At 38.1% G+C, this 22,204-nt stretch overlaps 3 protein-coding genes across 13 annotated transcripts; 2 read left to right on the top strand and 1 right to left on the bottom strand.

Annotated features, from left to right (window-relative positions):
* Positions 1–337: 337 nt before the first annotated feature.
* On the top strand, positions 338–1,555 carry LOC117601111 (protein lethal(2)essential for life). Of its 2 annotated transcripts, none has more exons than XM_034317474.2 (2): positions 338–499; positions 897–1,555. In XM_034317474.2, exon 2 carries the CDS (start codon positions 902–904, stop codon positions 1,424–1,426), a length of 525 nt encoding a protein of 174 aa, XP_034173365.1. In that variant the 5' UTR covers positions 338–499; positions 897–901; the 3' UTR covers positions 1,427–1,555. The 2 variants fall into 2 exon arrangements, with proteins under 2 accessions (XP_034173365.1, XP_034173366.1); XM_034317475.2 differs by having other exon boundaries at positions 343–503.
* A 482-nt stretch (positions 1,556–2,037) lies between these two features.
* LOC117601108 (uncharacterized) lies at positions 2,038–4,908 on the bottom strand. Its single transcript, XM_034317469.2, has 6 exons — positions 4,677–4,908; positions 4,231–4,481; positions 3,332–3,654; positions 3,020–3,263; positions 2,495–2,775; positions 2,038–2,415 (listed from the first exon to the last, which is right to left on the bottom strand). Exons 1-6 carry the CDS (start codon positions 4,750–4,752, stop codon positions 2,181–2,183), a joined length of 1,410 nt encoding a protein of 469 aa, XP_034173360.1. The 5' UTR covers positions 4,753–4,908; the 3' UTR covers positions 2,038–2,180.
* A 6,137-nt stretch (positions 4,909–11,045) lies between these two features.
* dop (microtubule-associated serine/threonine (MAST) protein kinase dop) lies at positions 11,046–22,186 on the top strand. 10 transcript variants are annotated; one of them, XR_013063633.1, is made up of 24 exons: positions 11,047–11,242; positions 11,520–11,741; positions 11,834–12,052; positions 12,129–12,208; positions 12,286–12,388; positions 12,846–12,927; positions 13,224–13,326; positions 13,406–13,629; positions 13,699–13,774; positions 13,849–14,079; positions 14,161–14,392; positions 14,475–14,809; positions 14,884–15,056; positions 15,138–15,208; positions 15,296–15,523; positions 15,602–15,829; positions 15,909–16,464; positions 16,630–16,814; positions 16,879–17,099; positions 17,174–17,506; positions 17,726–17,791; positions 18,094–18,583; positions 18,668–20,422; positions 20,534–22,186. XR_013063633.1 is itself a non-coding variant. In XM_034317005.2 (23 exons), exons 3-23 carry the CDS (start codon positions 11,875–11,877, stop codon positions 19,741–19,743), a joined length of 5,241 nt encoding a protein of 1,746 aa, XP_034172896.2. In that variant the 5' UTR covers positions 11,046–11,242; positions 11,520–11,741; positions 11,834–11,874; the 3' UTR covers positions 19,744–22,186. The 10 variants fall into 10 exon arrangements, 8 of the variants coding, with proteins under 8 accessions (XP_034172896.2, XP_034172895.2, XP_034172889.2 ...); XR_013063634.1 differs by having other exon boundaries at positions 18,668–21,624; positions 21,716–22,186; XM_034317005.2 differs by having other exon boundaries at positions 11,046–11,242; positions 15,909–16,434; positions 18,668–22,186.
* Positions 22,187–22,204: the final 18 nt, after the last annotated feature.

Genomic DNA, 22,204 nt, shown 5'->3' with positions numbered 1-22,204 from the left:
AATTAAAAAAATTTAGAGAAACTCACTATTATGTAATATTTTGCATAAATATTACAGAGATATATTCGTTATGAAAATCAGAAATATGAAAGGAATCGCCTGAATTGAAAAATATCGAAGAATATCGAAGAATATCGAATAAAATGAAGAAAACACTCGAAGAATCGAGAAACGAGTTTCGACGTTTCGACGGTAAAGAAACATTCTGATTCGTCGTGATATGATTTCGAGTAGGTTCGAGTAGGGTCGGAAGCTCGGGTATGTTCAGTTCAAATGCGAGATTGTTCGATAAACGTTTTAGGTCCACGCATGCGCGACTCGAAATATCTCGAAAAGCGCGCCATACTGAATATAAACCGGCCGGCCGCAATACTGCGCAGTCAGTCACAAAGTGGAAGCCAAAGCGAAAAGTTTGTACTACTTTGCAAGCAACTAAACGAGCGACTTTACTTGAAACGAACCAACCGAATTTCATTGTACGAGTGTGATACGTAGAGAGGTAGGTAGGTAGTTTCTTATCTTTACATTGTAATATTTTCAACTACGTTTGTCAATCGTATACTTTGTAACCGATCAATTTCGTAAGTCTAAATATTACCGGAACGTTGATAGACGTTTCTTAAATGCATTTCAAGTTCTAAGAATAGATAATTGAAACGCGTAAAAACGTTCGGTCAGTTTGTTTCATAATATGCGCTGCAGGAAGAACCGGATTCTGCAGTTGAATGTAGAATGTAAAATTAAAAATTTTATTGAAATTCAACTCAACGTTTCGTTAACGTCGACGACGGTTGATCTTGTTTACGTCTTTTCTCGTTTCATGACTTATGATAATAGTCTCCAACGGATTCTTTAACTAAATTGTATTTATTTATTTTTTTTTTCAACTTTTACAGAGATCATGGCATTGATATCTAGAGACCTTTTCCGCAACTGGTGGGAGGATATGGATCGCTACCATCGTGAATTGGAAGAACATTTCAAACGATTATCCACAAGAGACGATCTATTGCAGCCACCATCGATGCCTTCCTTCAACGAATTCTTTCGACCATGGAAAAACGTAATGCAGCAGTTGGAGCAACAAGTTGGAGGACAAACCACTGTCGAACGAGACCAAGAGAAATTCCAAGTGATCGTCGATGTACAACAATTCGCTCCGGAAGAGATCACAGTCAGAACAGATGACAAATTTATTACCGTGGAGGGTAAACACGAAGAGAAAAAAGATCAACATGGGTATGTGTCGAGGCATTTTGTGCGTCGATACATGCTTCCACAAGGATATGACATTGGACATGTAAAACCTAGTTTATCCTCTGACGGTATTCTTACCATTACTGCTCCAAAACTCGCTTTACCAGCGCCTGGAGAAAGAATCGTACCGATCGAGCGAAGCAACGGACCGGCGATCAAGGCTGCCTAATCTGTATACGCGATGATGCATAATATCGTCGATTTTACTTTCACCGGCATAAGTGTAAAATTTATACCGTATCTTTTTTTCGTCGTTATACTCATTATTTCTTTTAAATATTGAAAATTCTTTGTTTTATATACCGATTACTTTGTTAATCTAATTTCGTAGATACGATAATTTAATTACATCGTTATGTAATTTTAGTCCTGTGTGTGAGCATCCAAAGAAGTTAACTATTTAAAGTGAGAATGTAAATGTTGTATGGTATGCGATTGTGTGATTAATGTTTATCATTGCAACTGAAGTCTGATAATAATGTATTATGATTTTATCTTAATTACACTCATTGTCAGTCCATCTTTGGTATGACTAATGTTTACAGAATTGGTTACGTATCCTGCCTAAACTCTTTCATATAACCATAGTATTTGTAACAACGATTATATATGTTCACGCATACGCTATCGTGATTTTTATTAGTTCAGTTTATTTTTTCAATAAATTTTGAAAAGCGTAAACGTAGATTGCGTTTTTCATTTACGACTAATTCTCTCTAGAATGTGTTTAAGATAGTAGAGGTATTTGTATTTCGTAAAATGTAAAACTATTTACAAAAACACAACATGTAATGTATAATCACGATTTTTCTCTCGTTTAAAATATTTTTATCAATACTTTGAATTCATTCTATCTAATATAAATAATAATCTAAATACTAGAGAAAGTATTTATGCAGTTGTTCGATAGACGATTAAAATCTCTAGGAAGGTCCGCGATTTTCTTCACTTTCTGAAAATGGTTGTTCGTCCTGATCCGGTGGAGGTATCAGTTCCTCTAAAGTAGTTTCTTCCGCAGGAATTAAACCTTGAATGTATCTAACTTGTTCCTCAATGTCAGGAATTTTTTCATAAATTAGTTTTTCAACATTCACTTTGTTTAACTCAAATTGTATGCGCCTTTTAAGTGGTCCCTCTATTGCGTCCATTATTTGGTATCTATTTAAAGAATAATAATCCTTGTATAATTATAGGTAAGAAAAAGGAAAAGATAAAAGAAAAGATAAGTGAAACGAACCTTAAAATGTTTGGCAGTACGTTGACACCAGCTTCCAGTAAATAATCGATGGTACCGGCACCATGAATTCTAGCTTGAATGTTACCCAACTCAAGGTCAAGCTCTTCAAGGATGGGTTTTTTTCGGGTATCGATAGGTTGGCCCAATTTTAATTGAACCCTAAAATATTGTATCGTAAGGGAAACCGTACCGGCTCTCGATAAGAATCCACCGATCACGCTTACTTCCCAATGTGTTCTCCCTTCAATCTCTTGGGTTCCAACATCAATTAACGCGTATACCTTTATAAGGAAACAACGATAGAAAGACGATATTGTAAATTCAACGACGCGGCGACGCCTACAAATTGGTGACATAACAGAACGTAATAGGTACGACGATTGCGAATTAATCAGCGCATTTTTAATTTACATTGTACGCGACGTATACATACATAATGACTATTTAATTGCGGTAATAGGTAATTTGCGTTGCAACTGTACCGGCAGATAATAATATCAGGAAAAGATTAAAGATGATATTTACTGTTCCATTTTCCATGCTCAGTGTAATATTTCCCATCCGATAAAAGCTCGACAGACCAGTGATCCACGTGTGAGTCGACGTCACGGTGAACATGCCAACAGTTTGACTGTAATCCTTTACTTTGTACGGATCGTAGCCCATTTGAGACACTTGCTTACGTGCTTCTGCTACTGCCATATCAAAAGGCGATATAGAGTTTGGGAAATACTGTGGCAATTGCGATATTTGTTTGTTAATTTCGCCCCTAAAATATGAAACAATTTATCAACATTTTTCGTTATGCTATTGAAATAAATGAAATATGCTTTCTACCGTATGTTAGTATTGACTTCCTTCAATATGAAAGGTTTAATACTGTCGAAAATAAAGGTCCCTATAGAGTTGATTACTCCTTGAAAGACGGAGCCCAGGAAGCCCAAATTCTTAAAGTCCATGTCTATTTTATCGAATGTCAGGTCCATGTCGATGTCTGAAGCTTGCAATTTACCATCGTCACCGACCTCCAGTCTCGCTATACCCTGGACATTTACCCCCGTCAATTTTACAGTAAAATTACCGGCGGATCGTGATAGCCAAGATGACAGAGTGTACAGTCCACGAATGTCCAGGGTTTCGATACTCAACGTTACGGAGACCTTCAAGAAACATTAATAGAAAGATGAATTTCAAATGAAAATTCTTTTTTCTTCTTTCTCTTCTTTTAGTTTGCATGCAAACATTCTGACGCGACGATGCGACTATTTTTTCTAGCCATACGTAATAATTCTTACGCGTACCAATTTGGCAAGGATTCTCGATGTGATTCAATTAGGTGACGTTTCTGCGTACGTATACATACATATGTATGTAGTTAGTCATCGATATGAAAGGTTCCGCGTTACGATCTTATAATTAGCACGTGTTTTTTTCGTAATGACGAGCTCTCATAATTATTGTCGGAGCAATGCACATCTTTTTAAGAAACGACGCCTACGTATTCCTTAAATAATGAATCGCGTATACCCTCTAACAATCCCCGATACCCACTTTCTTTTTCTTTTCAAAACTTTAACATCTCGTTATCGATCATTCTAATTTGTATTACTAATAGTACCTAGTACATTTAAATAATACTAGGTAATTAATAATTAATAATTACAATAGGATTAATATATGGGAGATGAAATTTAATAATTTATTGTATAAAATATATTTTTCGTAGAAACTCTCACTTGCATCAGCGCCAATTCAGACTCCATGTGCACTATCCGAAATTTCGCGAGGCCATAGACGTTCACTTGCTTGAAATTCATGGTGTAAATGGAAAACGAATGTTTCATATCCGGCACGGACATGGGGTCCGGTATTGGTGCCCCAGGTAGCCCCACCGGATCATCTTGCTGATAGTGCTTCAAGATCGCGCGAATATGATCTCCAAGTCGTTTCTCGCCAAGCGCTATTTGTGCTGCCGTATCATTTTTTCCTAGAAAATGTTATCTTTCGTTTATCGAAACGATAAATAGATATGCAGAAAAAGTAGATATTCTATAATTATTAATCAATAAATCATTGCATCAACAATTAATCTACCTTTGAATTTCATATTATTTCAACAATAATTTTCTTACGTCATAAATAAATCCATAATTGTAAAAGAAATATAAGTTTTCTCACTTACCAGAATATTGTTGAACGTCACACAAGCAAGTCAAAATACAAGAGGCAAAGAAAATTAATAATTTTAGAAACTGCATTTCCACTTTTCACAAAGGATCTTAACTGCTAAGCGTGGGAAGAAAGAGCGACCACTATGACCTGCAATAGTCCACAGGCCACGCATTTGACTGACTGAGAGGTCCGTCAGTGAATTTAGTGGAACGATATCTCGCGGGTCATTGAAGGGGCGACGGTCAACCGCTTTATCTGACCCCTCTTGTCCCCTCCCTTATTCTTGCGTTGTTTCCTCCTTAGCCGCCCCTTAATTCTAAATCATTTCACTGGCGTCAATGTATCTGCAACGCTTGGATCTGCTTAACGAATTGACCTCATATGTAGATATGCGTAAACAAATTCCGAAGAATGGAACAAAAAATATATACATATATATGATAATGGTTTTTTGTTAACTTAACTAGCTCCTGTTTGAACAAGACGGTGAATAGTTTTTGTTGAAAAATTTCAATTCATATCGTGTGTGAGCGTGTGTATACCTATATATGTATATTAGATACAAAATACATCATTTTTAAGGAACAAATTTTTTAAGGACACTTTTTAAGAAATAAATAAAAACTAATTATGTCATCATTAAGAGTGCTTCATCTACTAATTCTTCGTTAACTTTCTTTGTAAAAAATTCTATATTTAAATCTATCTCTTACGGTTTAGGATTGCGCAGGGGTCAAAGTTTTCGTAAGATAATAGCGGATCCTGCGCAACAAACTTTTTAACAAATCAGATTGATGCATTTTAGAAAGCGCAGCGGAAGCAAAGGGGTCCCAGACACCCCGGACGCCAGAATGTCGGTATGCAAAGAGCGTACTCTTGCTTCGGGGTCCCTGATACCCCGGATGCCAAAATGTTGGTATACAAAGAGCGTCACCCGTGATTTGGGGTTTCCGACACCCCAAGATGATAAGTCGGTGTCCAGAGAGCGTCACCGGGCATAAGGGGTCCCTGATAACCCGGAGGCCATGATGTCGGTATTCAAATTATTAACTCGTGAAAAACTTGACCGGCTGCGCAGTAGTTAACGGAGAGAGTTAGGGCTGCGCAGTAGATTTTGGGCAAAGAGGCTCTACCCAGAAAGGCCACAATTGACCCCTCTTAATGAATATCTAATTGATTTTTAAATTGGAGCACTTTTAAGAATGCCCAAAAATCGTGTTGGTCCTGGAATTCGGCGCTCCCGCGGGGACCTTGACCGGCTGCGCAGTAGTTAACGGAGAGAGTTAGGGCTGCGCAGTAGATTTTGAACAAAGAGGCTTTACCCAGAAAGGCCACAATTGACCCCTCTTAATGAATATCTAATTGATTTTTAAATTGGAGCACTTTTAAGAATGCCCAAAAATCGTGTTGGTCCTGGAATTCGGCTCTCCCGCGGGAGCCTTGACCGGCTGCGCAGTAGTTAACGGAGAGAGTTAGGGCTGCGCAGTAGATTTTGAACAAAGAGGCTTTACCCAGAAAGGCCACAATTGACCCCTCTTAATGAATAACTAATTAATTTTTAATTTGGAGCACTTTTAGGAATGCCCAAAAATCGTGTTGGTCCTGGAATTCGGCGCTCCCGCGGGGACCTTGACCGGCTGCGCAGTAGTTAACGGAGAGAGTTAGGGCTGCGCAGTAGATTTTGAACAAAGAGGCTTTAGCCAGAAAGGCCACAATTGACCCCTCTTAATGAATATCTAATTGATTTTTAAATTGGAGCACTTTTAAGAATGCCCAAAAATCGTGTTGGTCCTGGAATTCGGCTCTCCCGCGGGAGCCTTGACCGGCTGCGCAGTAGTTAACGGAGAGAGTTAGGGCTGCGCAGTAGATTTTGGGCAAAGAGGCTCTACCCAGAAAGGCCACAATTGACCCCTCTTAATGAATATCTAATTGATTTTTAAATTGGAGCACTTTTAAGAATGCCCAAAAATCGTGTTGGTCCTGGAATTCGGCTCTCCCGCGGGAGCCTTGACCGGCTGCGCAGTAGTTAACGGAGAGAGTTAGGGCTGCGCAGTAGATTTTGAACAAAGAGGCTTTACCCAGAAAGGCCACAATTGACCCCTCTTAATGAATAACTAATTAATTTTTAATTTGGAGCACTTTTAGGAATGCCCAAAAATCGTGTTGGTCCTGGAATTCGGCGCTCCCGCGGGGACCTTGACCGGCTGCGCAGTAGTTAACGGAGAGAGTTAGGGCTGCGCAGTAGATTTTGAACAAAGAGGCTTTAGCCAGAAAGGCCACAATTGACCCCTCTTAATGAATAACTAATTAATTTTTAATTTGGAGCACTTTTAGGAATGCCCAAAAATCGTGTTGGTCCTGGAATTCGGCGCTCCCGCGGGGACCTTGACCGGCTGCGCAGTAGTTAACGGAGAGAGTTAGGGCTGCGCAGTAGATTTTGAACAAAGAGGCTTTAGCCAGAAAGGCCACAATTGACCCCTCTTAATGAATATCTAATTGATTTTTAAATTGGAGCACTTTTAAGAATGCCCAAAAATCGTGTTGGTCCTGGAATTCGGCTCTCCCGCGGGAGCCTTGACCGGCTGCGCAGTAGTTAACGGAGAGAGTTAGGGCTGCGCAGTAGATTTTGAACAAAGAGGCTTTACCCAGAAAGGCCACAATTGACCCCTCTTAATGAATATCTAATTGATTTTTAAATTGGAGCACTTTTAGGAATGCTCAAAAATTTCGAAAAAACAGCGCCCCCTACCGGCAAAAATGTGAACTAAAATTTCGATGTCGAATCAGCGCCCTCTGGTTTTGGAAAAAGGAACTAAATCAGGCTGAATTTTTGGCCCTCTGGCGGCAAAAGTGCGAACTAAAATTTCGATGTCGAATCAGCGCCCTCTGGTTTTCGAAAAAGGAACTAAATCTTGCTGAATTTTTGACGAAAAACTAACTTACCTTTACTTACCTTTACTTACCTTTACTTACCTTTACTTACCTTTACTTACCTTTACTTATCTTTACTCGAAGCAGTCTTTCTAATATATTTATTATAAGGGATGCAGAGATGTAAGGAATGTAGGGATGTAAGGGATGAAGCGATGTAAGGAATGTAGGGATGATAAGAATGTAGGGATGCAAGGGATGAAGCGATGTAAGGAATGTAGGGATGATAAGAATGTAGGGATGTAAGGGATGAAGAGATGTAAGGGATGCAGTGATATAGTGGAATCAGAGATATAAAGGGTCCAGACGGAAGCAATAAAATCAACACGATCGTACTGTTAAGGAGTTTATTCAATAAGCTAAGAATGTAATTACAGTAAGATAAATGAACGTAGAAAATAAAATAAGGGTATCTGTATGCCTTTAGCTAGGCATCTGGAACCCCCTCTCCCGGCGCCAGGGGTGTCCGACACCCCACGATTTGTCGGTGCGCAAAAAGAGTAGCCGGGGCCCTTGAGACCCCAATATAATATTAGGTCGGTACGCCAAAAGAGTCGCCGGGGTCCTTGAAACCCCAATACAATATTAGGTTGGTACGCAAAAACAATCGCCGGGGTCCTTGAAACCCCAATACAATATTAGGTTGGTACGCAAAAAGAATCGCCGGGGTCCTTGAAACCCCAATATAATATTAGGTCGGTACGCCAAAAGAGTCGCCGGGGTCCTTGAAACCCCAATACAATATTAGGTTGGTACGCAAAAACAATCGCCGGGGTCCTTGAAACCCCAATATAATATTAGGTCGGTACGCAAAAAGAGTAGCCGGGGCCCTTGAGACCCCAATATAATATTAGGTCGGTACGCAAAAAGAGTCGCCGGGGTCCTTGAAACCCCAATAGAATATTAGGTCGGTACGCCAAAAGAGTCGCCGGGGTCCTTGAAACCCCAATACAATATTAGGTTGGTACGCAAAAACAATCGCCGGGGTCCTTGAAACCCCAATATAATATTAGATCGGTACGCCAAAAGAGTCGCCGGGGTCCTTGAAACCCCAATATAATATTAGGTTGGTACGCCAAAAGAGTCGCCGGGGTCCTTGAAACCCCAATATAATATTAGGTCGGTACGCAAAAAGAGTCGCCGGGGTCCTTGAAACCCCAATATAATATTAGGTCGGTACGCCAAAAGAGTCGCCGGGGTCCTTGAAACCCCAATACAATATTAGGTTGGTACGCAAAAACAATTGCCGGGGTCCTTGAAACCCCAATATAATATTAGATCGGAACGCAAAAAGAGTCGCCGGGGTCCTTGAAACCCCAATATAATATTAGGTCGGTACGCCAAAAGAGTCGCCGGGGTCCTTGAAACCCCAATACAATATTAGGTTGGTACGCAAAAACAATTGCCGGGGTCCTTGAAACCCCAATATAATATTAGATCGGAACGCAAAAAGAGTCGCCGGGGTCCTCGAAACCCCAATATAATATTAGGTTGTTGCGCAAAAAGAGTCGCCGGGGTCCTTGAAACCCCAAAATAATATTAGGTCGGTACGCAAAAAGAGTCGCTGGGGTCCTTGACACCCCATCCATCGGCCATTGCGCCATCTATACAAAAGCGGCGTAAACTATTCGTCAACTTACCGACTGTCGAAGGCTCAATTACCGACTGTCGCCATTTCAGTCGATAAGTCGGTAATTTATTGACTAGTTTCCGCCGCTTTCGCATAGATGGCGCAGTATTCAAACATTAAAAATACTTAATTCTACTTAAAAACATACATAACACACGTACTCTTACTTACATGATTATATTTTCTAAAACATGAGATCTAGAATAAAATTAAGATGCATCATATTTCTTAGTAAAAAGACAATAAAGTCAAGTACTGTAAATTTTTCTACTTTAAGAGGACGTTATTAAAGGAAAAATAAAATGCTAATAAGAACTTTAATTTTCGTATATTTTAATAATGAAATACAGTTTATCAGGATAGTTCAGTTATAAATAATTTGTCTCTGTAATATTGTAGTTCTAGTATACTTTCCTTGATGTTCATTTTAACTCTGTGGACTGTATTCTAGGTAAGATACGTACAGAAAATTAAATGAACGCAGAAAATAAAATAAGGATATATGTATGTTTAGCAGGTAGATCTGCATCCCTCGGCGGTCACTATAAGACTGATAATGTTTCACTGTACATACAAGTCATACGGATATACAGTGAGTTAGTGGTAGTCCCCACAATGCTTAAAAAAAGAATGAAGAAATAAATATTTGCCAAGGGAGACCTTGATCCATAAAGAGGAGTAGGATAATAAATAGTTAGAGAGCGTGGGTCTTGGCCCATAAAGAGGGATAAAATAATTAATAACTGAAAGGGGTGGCCTTGGCCTATCATCTTGGGTTATCAGGGACCCCGAAGCACGATGGCTCTCTCTGCATACCGACATTATGGCATGGCGCACTTCAAGATCCCTCGAAAAGAAAGTCATGTCCAATCTTGTTGGATATGTAGTCATTGGTTTTTTATAATGGTATTCGTTGTGTTGATGCATCAGCTGATATGTGTCAAAAAAGACCGCCTAGCTTTTGTTCGCATAGTTATGGGCAGTTGATATTTTTAGTATCTTATATTCAGAGAAGAGAAGTTACTGCGTTAAAATATGTATTTTAAAATACATTGAAATATATTGTATTAATGTAAACATTAAAACTATAGTTTTAATTTTATTACTGACAACTCATACACGTATACCTTTAAAGCATATAACGAAAATTACGATTGATTATTAGCTTCAAATCAATCTAAGTTTATTTCCGATACTTTATACATATCTTTGAAAAGGAATTCATAATGTAACTGGAAATTTAAAATTTACCACGTGATAAATTTTGAATATAATTGAATTGTGATAAGCGAATTAGTACTTTTAAATTTCAAGTTATCCTCCAAGATAATTCAACATTTAAGGTATAATATTTCCGTATTAATTATTTATCATTTAATGTATGAAAACGATATATGTAGTCTATAAACATTAATCTCAGAAACGAAAGTGTATTTTTTTTTCTAACACAAACGAGAATGCAAAATTTAAAAAGATCTAATCGAATGTAAATAAAAAGTAAAATGTACATTCATTGTCAGATAAATAAATGAAAATTATGAGAAGAAACCTATTAACTTCCTTGAAATATGAATGTTTAAAGAGGAAATGCATTGAAGCTGAAATTGGAAAGGTTCGATTGAATATTGAATATAACAATGGCGAGGTTTCTAGGAACAATACCGATACGGTCAACACAGTACAGAGCATGTATGTATGTACATACATACTCGTACTTCTCTGTATAAAGGGTTTGGTGTTGATTCTTGGTGCAGCTCGCGGCCAAGGATGCATGTATTTGTGCGCGTTTTCATGCACGAGCGTTTGCGCGTGCGTTTTTATGTGTATAGATGTTGGTACGCGGGTGTATGTGAACGTATGTATGTGTACATCCATCATGAGTCAGAACCCATGGTCGGTCCGCGTTTCGTAATTAATTTCTGCGGTAACGAGAAAAATGCGAGTCTAGACCCGGGACTACGACACCTGCTCACTCCCGGGCCGCTTGTCCTGAGAGGACATGCCCGTTGTGTGCGGTAAATCGTGCATCTTTTATCTTCCTTTCGTTTAGCTCGCTCGTATCCATTATGTGTGTTTAGTGTTGTGTGTTTTCTTTTCTCATTTCCCTCGTCAAAAATTCTATATCCCGGTTTCCCTCTTCTGGGAAACTCTCATTTCTGTCGTTCGAGCAGGTATAATTTATTAAACGGTTCCTTAGTACGATCCTCCAAACCGCTTACCATTACATTTTTACTCACCAGCGCGATTTATTTCCTATATATTCTTATATGTTATACATTTTTCACACAGCAGCATTAACAACGAATTGTTTAAGACGGCATTTTGGGCTATCGGATTTTGAGTACGAACACGAATGCTCTCCAACTCGCACCACCGACTGATCTTACATCGTGAGTCTCTTCGTCGATCGAACTTTCACAAGAAAGAATGGATTGTGAATTTTTCAACGGTCTCGTTGATCGTACTTACCTGTTCTATTCTTTTCATTCCTGTGAATAAAACGATTTGAAGCAGGTATACTTCTTACTACTCCTTTCTTTGTTTTTTCAACCATTCGTTATTTCAAAAAATCAGGAGAAATACTTAAGAGGTGCATTTAATTTTAGGTAACTTAAGTCATTAAAGAAAAAACTACTATAGTGCCAACATGGATCAAAACAGAAATAGACCTAGTAGACCACGTCTGCGTTCCCATGGCAATTCTGCCAGAGTACTGGTATTTGATCAGGCAGAAAGCGAAGAATCTGCTTGTAGTACAGAAGCAGAGATTCAAAGACGACCGATACCACCCAAAGTGGAAAGCAAAGAAGCTCCAGTTAGGCCTGGTTAATAAAACTTTGTATAATTTTACGTATCGGTTACTTTTCTTTTTTCTCAGTTTTAACTATTTCATGTTTCCAGTTAGCGGAGAATTGTCAAATTTGGTTCGAATGAGGAACTCTGCAATTGGGAAGTCTGCACCATCTTTATCCGTTCATGTGGTCAGTAATATTGTACATATTTTTTGTTACTCTTCTAATATAAAACATATAACGCATTATATTACATTTGTTTATAGCGTGATTTTAATATTTCTCGGCGCGCTGCTAAAGCGGCACATCGTAAGTCCTTTATTGCAACAACATCTCCAACTTTACCACGTTGTCATTCACCATTATCAGGTGTGTTATCGCTAATTTCTGATTCAATTATATTGTTTAAATGTGATATATTTAAATGGTAGATATATCATGTTTTAAATATCATGTCTAATAGAAATAATAATAATAATAATAATAATAATATATAGATATGTAACACTCGTTTGTGAGTGACCAAATGTTATATGCTTTATAAGAATATTATATAAGTGTTCTGGCACATCTTTATCCAATATTCTAACATATATAGATGCATGCGGGTGCGTATGCAGCCATTGGTTTGCAGCCGTGTGTTTGAGATATAGTTATTCTGCTATTTATAGTTTCAAACATGATAGATCTAGAATATTTGAACAATTATGCCCTTGAATAATATCCTTAAAAGGTTATCTTTTATTTATTTAGAAAAGAAGTGTCTTTTATATTTTGAAAATATCATAGAGAATTAATTTCTTTTATTGCTTGTTTTCCAATATAGCATTCGTCCCGATTGTAGGCAGTCCCCTAGAGAGTCCTAGGATGTCATCCAGTCCACATTTTGCTTTTGCTCCAATTAAAAGGTATCTATTTCATACCTACTTTTAGTATGTTTAAATTTGATCTGATTATCTATGTAAGTAGATGTCGCCGTCGTAAGCACTGTATTTTTAATACATTATTAATAGTGGAGAAAAACAAAATGCTGATGCAAACATTAAGGTCTGAAATGATAAAAAAAAAACGAAGAACATGGGTGTAAGATTTTCTTATGGCATTACAGTGATCGTCGTTTCCGTGTGTTAGTTTTGTTAAATAGTATGTGTACGTGTTACAAAAGCAGTATTTCATGTTTAAACGTATGTACGTAATATTTAAGAATCGGTGGAGGTGCCACAGGAACCGGAGATGGCAGAAGATGGTCAGTTGCTAGTTTACCATCTAGTGGATATGGAACAACACCAGGTTCCAGCAATGTTTCGGTTAGTTATCTAACTAATTAATTTTTTTAAGGAATAAATAGAATTATTTACAAATGTAGTCACGAATTTACTTAATTAGTCACAGTACTCGAGTCAGGAACGTTTGCATCAACTTCCAAATGTTCCAACCAAGGACGAATTGCGTATGCTTTCTTGTCATTTCTCTAAGCCTGGCACACCGTGTTCTTCGCATCCGGGATTTCCAGGTTCTAGTATTTCTAGTATCCCAGGCAGCGTGTCCCTCAGTCTTGATGAAGAGGGTCGTAGGTCACCATTACACAGACCGCGTTCGCGAAGTTTGAGGTAAAACATCTTTACTTCTTCAAAGTATGTACATTAGATGTAACATTCTTATTAAATTTTAAATTACAGTAGTCCGAGTCGGTCCCCCGTGTTGGACAGCGAAATTGTTATGATGAATACTCTTTACAAGGAACGATTTCCAAAGGTATGGATGCAAATAGGAAACATGGTAATATCGTAATGATTTGATTTGACAAAAAAAAAAAATTGTTGTATCAGGCAACGCAGCAGATGGAAGAACGTCTGACTAATTTTATCAACGAAAATAAGGAATTGGACGAGTACGAAGTGATGTCAAATATGACGCAAGATTCTTTGCCGATTTTACGGTTTGTGCATCATCAAGTAATCGAAATGGCAAGAGATTGCTTACAGAAATCTCAGGAGAAATTAATTACAACTAGGTATTTCTATGAAATGAGTGAAAATTTAGAACATTTACTAATGGAGGTAATTATAGAAGAAATCATCTTTGACGAACAAGTAACCATAGACACGATAGTGAAAAAAGGAAAAAATTTTTATTTACAGACCAAAGATAAGTCGCTTGAAGCAGCAACAAGATTAACGGGGCTTATTAAAAAATTACTATTAGTAATATCGCGACCAGCTCGACTGTTGGAATGTTTAGAATTCGATCCAGAAGAATTTTATCATCTGCTAGAACAAGCTGAAGGGCAAGCAAAAATTAATGCCGGAATAAAAACAGATATACCTCAGTACATTATTAATAAGTTGTCTCTTAATAGGGATCCAATATCAGGTAATAGTTTCCTTTTTTCTTTTTTCTTTTTTCACTCTGCTTCTGCTGAAAGCATCGCTTAGACAACATCTTTGTATGTTAGAACTGCAAGAAGATTTAAATAAACTAGAAGATTCGGCGAGTTCAAGCGATAGTAATTTACAAGTTGCGTCCAGTCCGAATAAGGACGATGAAAAGTCTCAACGCATTCCGTGTGAAAGCGATTACGAAGTATTGAAGCTGATTAGTAACGGCGCGTACGGCGCAGTGTATTTAGTTAAAGAGAAAACGACGCGGCAAAGGTTCGCCATGAAAAAAATAAATAAGAATAATCTAATGCTACGAAATCAAGTAGAGCAAGTGTTTGCTGAAAGGGACATAATGAGCTTTACAGACAATCCATTTGTAGTTTCTATGTACTGTAGCTTCGAAACAAAAGTACGTATACTATTATTACTATTGCGATACTTACAAGATTGAAATGAAACTTACGAACGATCGTTTAATTGTAGAAGCACTTATGTTTAGTAATGGAATACGTAGAGGGAGGAGATTGTGCGAATCTTTTAAAAAATATCGGTCCACTGCCACCGGATATGGCAAGGTTTTATTTCGCAGAAACTGTTTTAGCTGTCGAGTATCTGCATAGCTACGGTATTGTTCATCGTGACTTAAAACCTGACAAGTACGTAAAGCTACAGGCTGTTTTATTAAAAAAAAAAAATATATATAAAACATTTCATCTATCATTATTTCTCTTTTCTAGTTTACTTATTACTGCCCTTGGTCATATTAAACTCACAGACTTTGGTCTGAGTAAAATGGGTCTTATGTCTTGTAAGTGATACAACAACCAACCAGCACTTTTCTTCCTGAAAATAAAATTTTTATTTTATTATGAAAAGAGACATTCTCTGGTTTTAGTGGCGACAAATCTTTACGAGGGATACATCGACAGGGATACCCGACAATTTTCAGACAAACAGGTATTCGGCACGCCTGAGTATATCGCTCCTGAAGTTATACTCCGTCAAGGATACGGTAAACCTGTTGATTGGTGGTCTATGGGCATTATACTGTACGAATTTCTAATTGGATGCGTTCCATTTTTTGGTGATACACCTGAGGAACTGTTTGCTCATACAGTTAATGGTAAATATCGTCTGATATATTTTATTACCCTATTACTTGTACGAAATATTTACAATCAATTGTTGATTGACGATATAGATGATATCGAGTGGCCAGATGAAGATGACTGGCCTGTTCAGCCAGAGGCTAAAGATATTATAACAGCGTTGTTGCAACAAAGCCCTAGAGATCGTTTAGGTACTGGCGGATCTCACGAAGTGAAAGAACACCCATATTTTTATGGAGTAAATTGGAATAGTTTGCTCAGACAAAAGGCTGAATTCGTGCCACAATTAGTAAATGACGAAGACACAAGTTACTTCGATAGTACGTACAATAAATTATATTGTTTTTCATTGTTTTGCTCTGTTGATATCAATGCATAACGAAGCAATAATTATTTTAGCTCGTATGGATAGATATAATCACGATATAGGTGACGATACCGACGACACCGATGATTCCCCTTTGTTCGGATCGTTCTCCTCGTATTCCCCTCAGTCACGAAAGATATCTCAAACCCGTCCACCCCAGCTAAATCCTGAGTTAGAGTCGGATGCCTCGAAGAAACAATTATTCCGTACCGAACTTGAGCGTACAGTCGCACAGTTGTCTCTTGGATCGAACAACACAATGATGCCTCCATCCAAACTCATAGAATCGACTTCGTCGGATAAGAACCGACTTTCATCGTCCATTAAGAGTAGTACGTCTAGCGAGACACCGCCAAAGGCAGACAAATCAAACGCATCGTTTGCTAGTCCTGCCACGGTGACGAGTGGCGAGTCACAATTAACGGTTATCAAGAACAATCAAATGGAAGGAACATCGATCAGCTTGAGTACACCAGATTCGTCGCAAACAGAGTCTGAGGATATTAGCCCACAGATTCAGAGAAAGCGGCATGTGCACTCCCGGGACAAGCTGCCCAGGTTCAGTATATGCGTTGATGATGAACACATGTGAGTCATTCAGACATACATCTTCGCAACACCTTATGTCAAGAAATTGACAACTTCTCATTAGATTCAATACCGTAACATGCACATTACTCGTTCACTTATAGTGCATGATTCTACTGACTAAGAATATATATATATATCTACAACGAATAAAATTCATTTTAGGTTGGATCTAATTGCTGCTAACAGAGATACAACTGAAGAGAGTAAACACAATTCTAGTACCGATTCGTTTGAATCGTTTAGCGCAATGCCAATTATACCCTCTGCTAAGCATAAGTCACGATCCGTAATTAAATCTGCATCCACTAGTGGATTGTCACTGGTGATACCTGCTAGTGATTTTTCTTGTATGTATTAACATGAATTACACGTTGTTCATTTTATTTATATGTAATAAGTTACACTTTTCAGACGATGCGTCATTAAATACTCAGCCAATCGAATCTCCTGGGGGATCGTCCACTGCTTCTTCGAGAGATACATCCCCTTGTCGCGAATTGAGTCCTCTCGTAACTAGTTTGAAACCTCCTATTATCATTCGAAGAGGACCCTGTGGATTTGGTTTCACGGTACATACCATTAGGGTGTATTACGGGGACAGTGATTTTTATACAATGCATCATCTGGTCATGGTACGTGTCGAGTAAACAAATCAATGATATTCATGAATTGAATTCTAATTAAATTTCTTCAATATATATTATAGGCCGTTGATCAATCTAGTCCAGCATTTGAAGCTGGCTTGAGACCGGGAGATCTCATAACTCATATAAATGGCGAACCTGTACAGGGATTGTACCATATACAAGTTTTGCAATTAATGTTGAGTGGTGGCGATCACGTGACACTGCGTAGTACACCCTTAGAGAATACTAGCATAAAGACGGGTGGAAGAAGAAGAGATCTGACCCAGAGTAAAATGGCACGCAGAACGCTGCACAAGCAGCGTAAACAGAAGCGTGATCATTCTGATAAGAAACGAAAAACGTCCCTTTTTAAACGAATTAGTTCGAAACGAGCTAGTGTAGAGATGCAACAGGTATACAAGTAAAATCACGTTATTTTTGCTTAGTAATTGTAGTCAAAATAAGCCAATCTAAAGATACATGGCCCCCCCTTTTTTTTTTTCTATGTCATGTATAAAAAAACGCTTTCTCTCTCTCTAACACAAAACCGTGCACAGCAAGATACTAAAGCACCGGTAATGTCTAAGCAACACACCAATTATGTTAAGTGTTATTTTCGTTTTTTATTGCAGCCATTAACTATCAGTTGTCCATTGTCAGCACCCATTCTATCCAGCGACAGCAAACCTCCACTTATGGTATGATTTTTCGTAACGTTTTCGTGAATTTCTTGCCAATATCGTTTCAGTTGCTACTTTCTTTAATCGTAATACTTATTCGCCCAACACAATTTCGCGGCAGCTTTTAAATGTTCTTTTTTTTTTTTTTTTTTTCCATTTCAATTTGATCGCGACAATGTCAGTCTTACACTACACCGATCACAAAAAAAACATGTACGTTCTTGTAATGCATCGAAGAAAAAACATGTGATGCGTTACATTTTTTGAAAGGATAATACTGATTGAAAAAAAAAAAAAAATGTTACCGAAACTTCTTTCAGATGGCCGCAGGAATGTGTTCTCCGTCAATGGTGACTCCTAGCCGATCGTTCCAGTCGTTTACACGTTCTCAAGAGACATCGCCATATTTTGCAGCCTGCACAAAATCTGTTTGCAGTCCGTCACCGCCAACGAACCGTGTCAGCTCAGATTCGTATCATTCTACTGGCAATTCGAGCCCTTGTTCGAGTCCGAACTCTTCGTCCCCGGGTTCTACCACATCTGCTGCCAACTTACCAACCATTTCCAATCAGTCTCATTATCAGAGACCAAGTACTCTACACGGTTTGAAGCATAAGTTACATACAGCGGCAAAGAATATTCATTCGCCAAATCGTAGAAAATCCGTGGGACATATACCGTTGTCTCCGTTAGCGAGAACCCCGAGCCCATCGCCGCTTCCTGCCAGCCCTACCAGGAGTCCAAGTCCATTAGCGTTTCCTACGGGACATCAGCCTGGTAGCTCTAACACAACACAGTCTTATAGTCCAGGTACTTACTAATAATTATAATTATATTTAGAAATTGACTTACATATTATAGAGTAATTTAACACGTTTGCTGGTACACGCACAGGTGTCTGCTTATCAACGCCAAACAATCAAAAGAAAAGCTATGGGCGGCCAAAGTCTGCAGAGCCAGGTTCTCCGCTCCTCAGAAGAGCTCTTAGTCCAGACAGACTTCATCCTCGCTCCGCTGAAAACAAAACATCGATATCACCATTGGTTAATACAGTAGTGAAGGTGACTCCTCGGGTAACTATAGCGCAATCTTCCTACTCGGAAATCTCCGAGGACAGCAGTGATAGCTTCAAGGATTTGAATGATATCAAAGTAGAGAAGAAAGTGACGGCGGATCAGAAAACCGATTACTCCAAGATATCTCATGGGATATCTATCAACTTGGGTAACGTGGGTATGTCCAATTCCTGTGGCGGTACACAATTGCCGAGAATAGCGGAGGAAAAAGATTCACCGACTGGTTCCAAGGGTGATGATTACTCAACGAAGGAAGTTTTGTCTTCCGACAAAAACAATCCTTTCTCCGGTAAATCAACGGAACTAGAAAACACCGTGGAATGTAACGATCGTCGTGAGAAGGCGTCGAAGCCGGATGAGCAACGCTCGCCAGTTTGTAAACTGGAAAATGCTGCTCGTACCGAGAGCTTTTCTAATCTACAAACGCGTAGTCTACAGAATGTGTTTGGAAAGCAGCCTCAGTCTTCCGAGAAAAATTCACAAGCTTTCTCTCAGAAAGTATCATCTCAGAACAACGAGAAGAATTTGCAATCATCGAGTCAGAAAATATCGTTGCAAAACAGCGAGAAATGTTCGCAAACGGTGGGGAAAACTCCACCGTTGCAGATCAATGAAAAAGGTTCGCAAGTTGCATTGCAAAAGCTGTCTCAAGGAAGCGAAAAAAGTTCATCAACCGAAGGAACTAGCAAACAGAAGCAGTTTCAAGGTAGTGAGAAAACAGCCACGTTGCATAAAGCGAACGAGCAGAAAGTAACTGGTAAAAATACAGAGGTTAATGTAGAAGGTAGAAAAACGTCGAAGAAACACAAAGTTGATAGCTCAGATGGCCCCAGTAACGCTTCCTCGAGCAGTTTCGAGGCTGGTGGATTTGGAAAGGACAAGAAAAATAATTAGAATTAAAAAACGGTTGTTCATTAACAGATCTAAGATTTCTGCCAACGAATAGCCTGTATCTTTTTGTCTTAAAAAAAAATAAGAAGAAAAAAAAACTCGTATCTGTCTCGAATGAAATTATAGAAAACGTATAAAAAGATAGTTTCTCTAATGAATGGTCAGGCGTGATGTATTGAAACGCAAGATCGAAAGTATGATAAATCAAAAATATGAGTTTGCAGCTTTAAGAAAAAGGGAAAATGGTTTGTACTCGAATCAAGTATTTATAGGTTTCCGTCGAATATAACATACCTGAAGATATAGCTTTAGCTGGTATTTCTGATATTCTGTGACACGTGTCCGAGTCACGTTCTGTAACCGTAATCTTTGTCATACGAATTCTAAGGAAATCGAAGGATGAAAGTAGAAGGCAACAGGAAATTGAATAATTAACTGTTCAGACAACAATTTCACTCGCAGTTCGTTGAAGTTTGCTATTCGCTAACTACTAGCGAGAGAAAGAAAAGAAGAATAAAAAGGGTGGAAAGAAGAAATTGGAGTAATTTACACTTCGGGCTACAGTATTTACACGATCTCATTTTACACTTATGTCTAATTAATTATTAGCACATCAGCGAATCGCGTACAGATAGTTTTCCAATGTGTGTAATATTATTCGTGGAATGAAAGCAACAAACACGTATGTATCGTATATACTCGTGATACAGATTTAAGTACTAAACTTTTTAATGATTTCTTTATTTTAAAAAACCGCGAAACGATTATATTTAATGGTATACATTTCTTTTAGCGTGACAAGGAACGAAGCAAAGGCTGGACCTACGCGTCTTAATTATTAAATTGGAAAAGATTGGGAAAAGTGGAATAACATTTGGAGAACGTCAGGCTCGGTTTGGTTAAGAGACGACGGGAAGAAGCTTTTTATCATTTGTCTTCGTGGGAATTGGACATGAGACGATAGAAGACTACTGTTCTAATATACTAGAACGATGGAATGATGGAAGGCTTCTTCTTGTCCTTAATCAAGAGAAGCCTATCATTCGCTTTGTTTCATGAAAAAATATTGATTGTTAGAGAAAATGCTTCCAAATAGGCCTATGCACGAGTATGTACGATAAACGGATCATCGCCGCAATGATCATCGTACAAGATGCTCCCGTGTATGCACAACGATATTACAACTTTCTCCGTTCAAGTATTTCATCACACTTTGTGATTGCATTTAATCATACGAATCGGTGCTAAATATTCATCTGAGAACTGGTGCTTGCTCCTAACGTTTCAGTGTCTTGAGTCGCTTTTGAGAATGAAACGATAGAACAGAAACTAATTAAAGAATCGTCGAGCAGAAAAAAAGGAAATATATACAAAAATAATAATAATAATAAAAAAATTGAAAAAAAAAGAAGAAAAAAAACTGAGAAAGTAAAGTCATAAGTGTGTAGCAACGTAGCAGAACGTACGTGTACGAAGAACATATCGCATTGGAAGCATCTTGGAGTTTTCAGCGATCATAAGAAAAAATCGCGAACGTGTCGAGGATTATATTCTGCTCTTTTGGCACGTTGATAATTGTTTTAGCGTTTAGATACTCGTTAATTTATTCTGTATATAAAAGTGTATATTAGTTAAGAGCAAAGTGTATGTTTTAATGGAGCAAAAAACGAAAAGTGGAAACGATATGCGATTACCACCGGGAAGAGGTAACACTTATTGCTTTCGGTAATAAGGTTCACGTGAAAAAGCTTGAACAAGAACAAGAACAAGAACAAGAACATTGCCATAAAGAGCAACACGATCTATATACGTATGTGTCTCTGCCATAAAGGTATACGTTTCGCGTCGATGATTAAGTTTGACGATCAAACGAACGAATTGGTGGTATTTTAGTTTTATTATTATTATTTGTTTATCTCACAGTTTTCTTCGTTTGAACGTAATGTTGAATGATGTGTTTTTTGTTGTGTTCTAGAGATGAAAGAGTGAAAGAGAATATAATGGACATTTTAGCCGAGTGTTGCTCATTAAGTAAGAATGAAAACAGGAGCTCATTGACTGTACATATGCACGCTTTAATCAATAAGGATAGACTATAAGGATACTTAAAGGAACTGGCTTTAGTGATATAAGCAATGAGCCTCGAACACCATCATCGTTTTTTTAGAAGCACTTCTTTTTTACAGATACTTTTAACCCTTTCGCTACTGTTACTTATGCTTTTTAATTAAGGGAAATCAAAGGCTTAACTATGGAAGGAGGTCTCCCATTGTTTGCTTTTAATTTTCAGAGAATTTAGGGCAAAACCAAACATTGAACGTTTATAGCAACGAAAGGGTTAATAAATCTGTCGGTGATTTGATAACGTGTACGTTTTGCGATTTGTATGTATATCAAGAGTTTTAACAAATATTTCCATATCACCAGATTTTTTTTTTTTTTTTTTTTTTTCTTCTAATCAAAG

This window comes from Osmia lignaria, chromosome 16 (genome assembly GCF_051020975.1).
Source record: "Osmia lignaria lignaria isolate PbOS001 chromosome 16, iyOsmLign1, whole genome shotgun sequence".
In the NCBI taxonomy this organism is placed as follows: Eukaryota; Metazoa; Arthropoda; class Insecta; order Hymenoptera; family Megachilidae; genus Osmia; species Osmia lignaria.
This window is presented reverse-complemented; position numbering and strand designations above follow the sequence as displayed.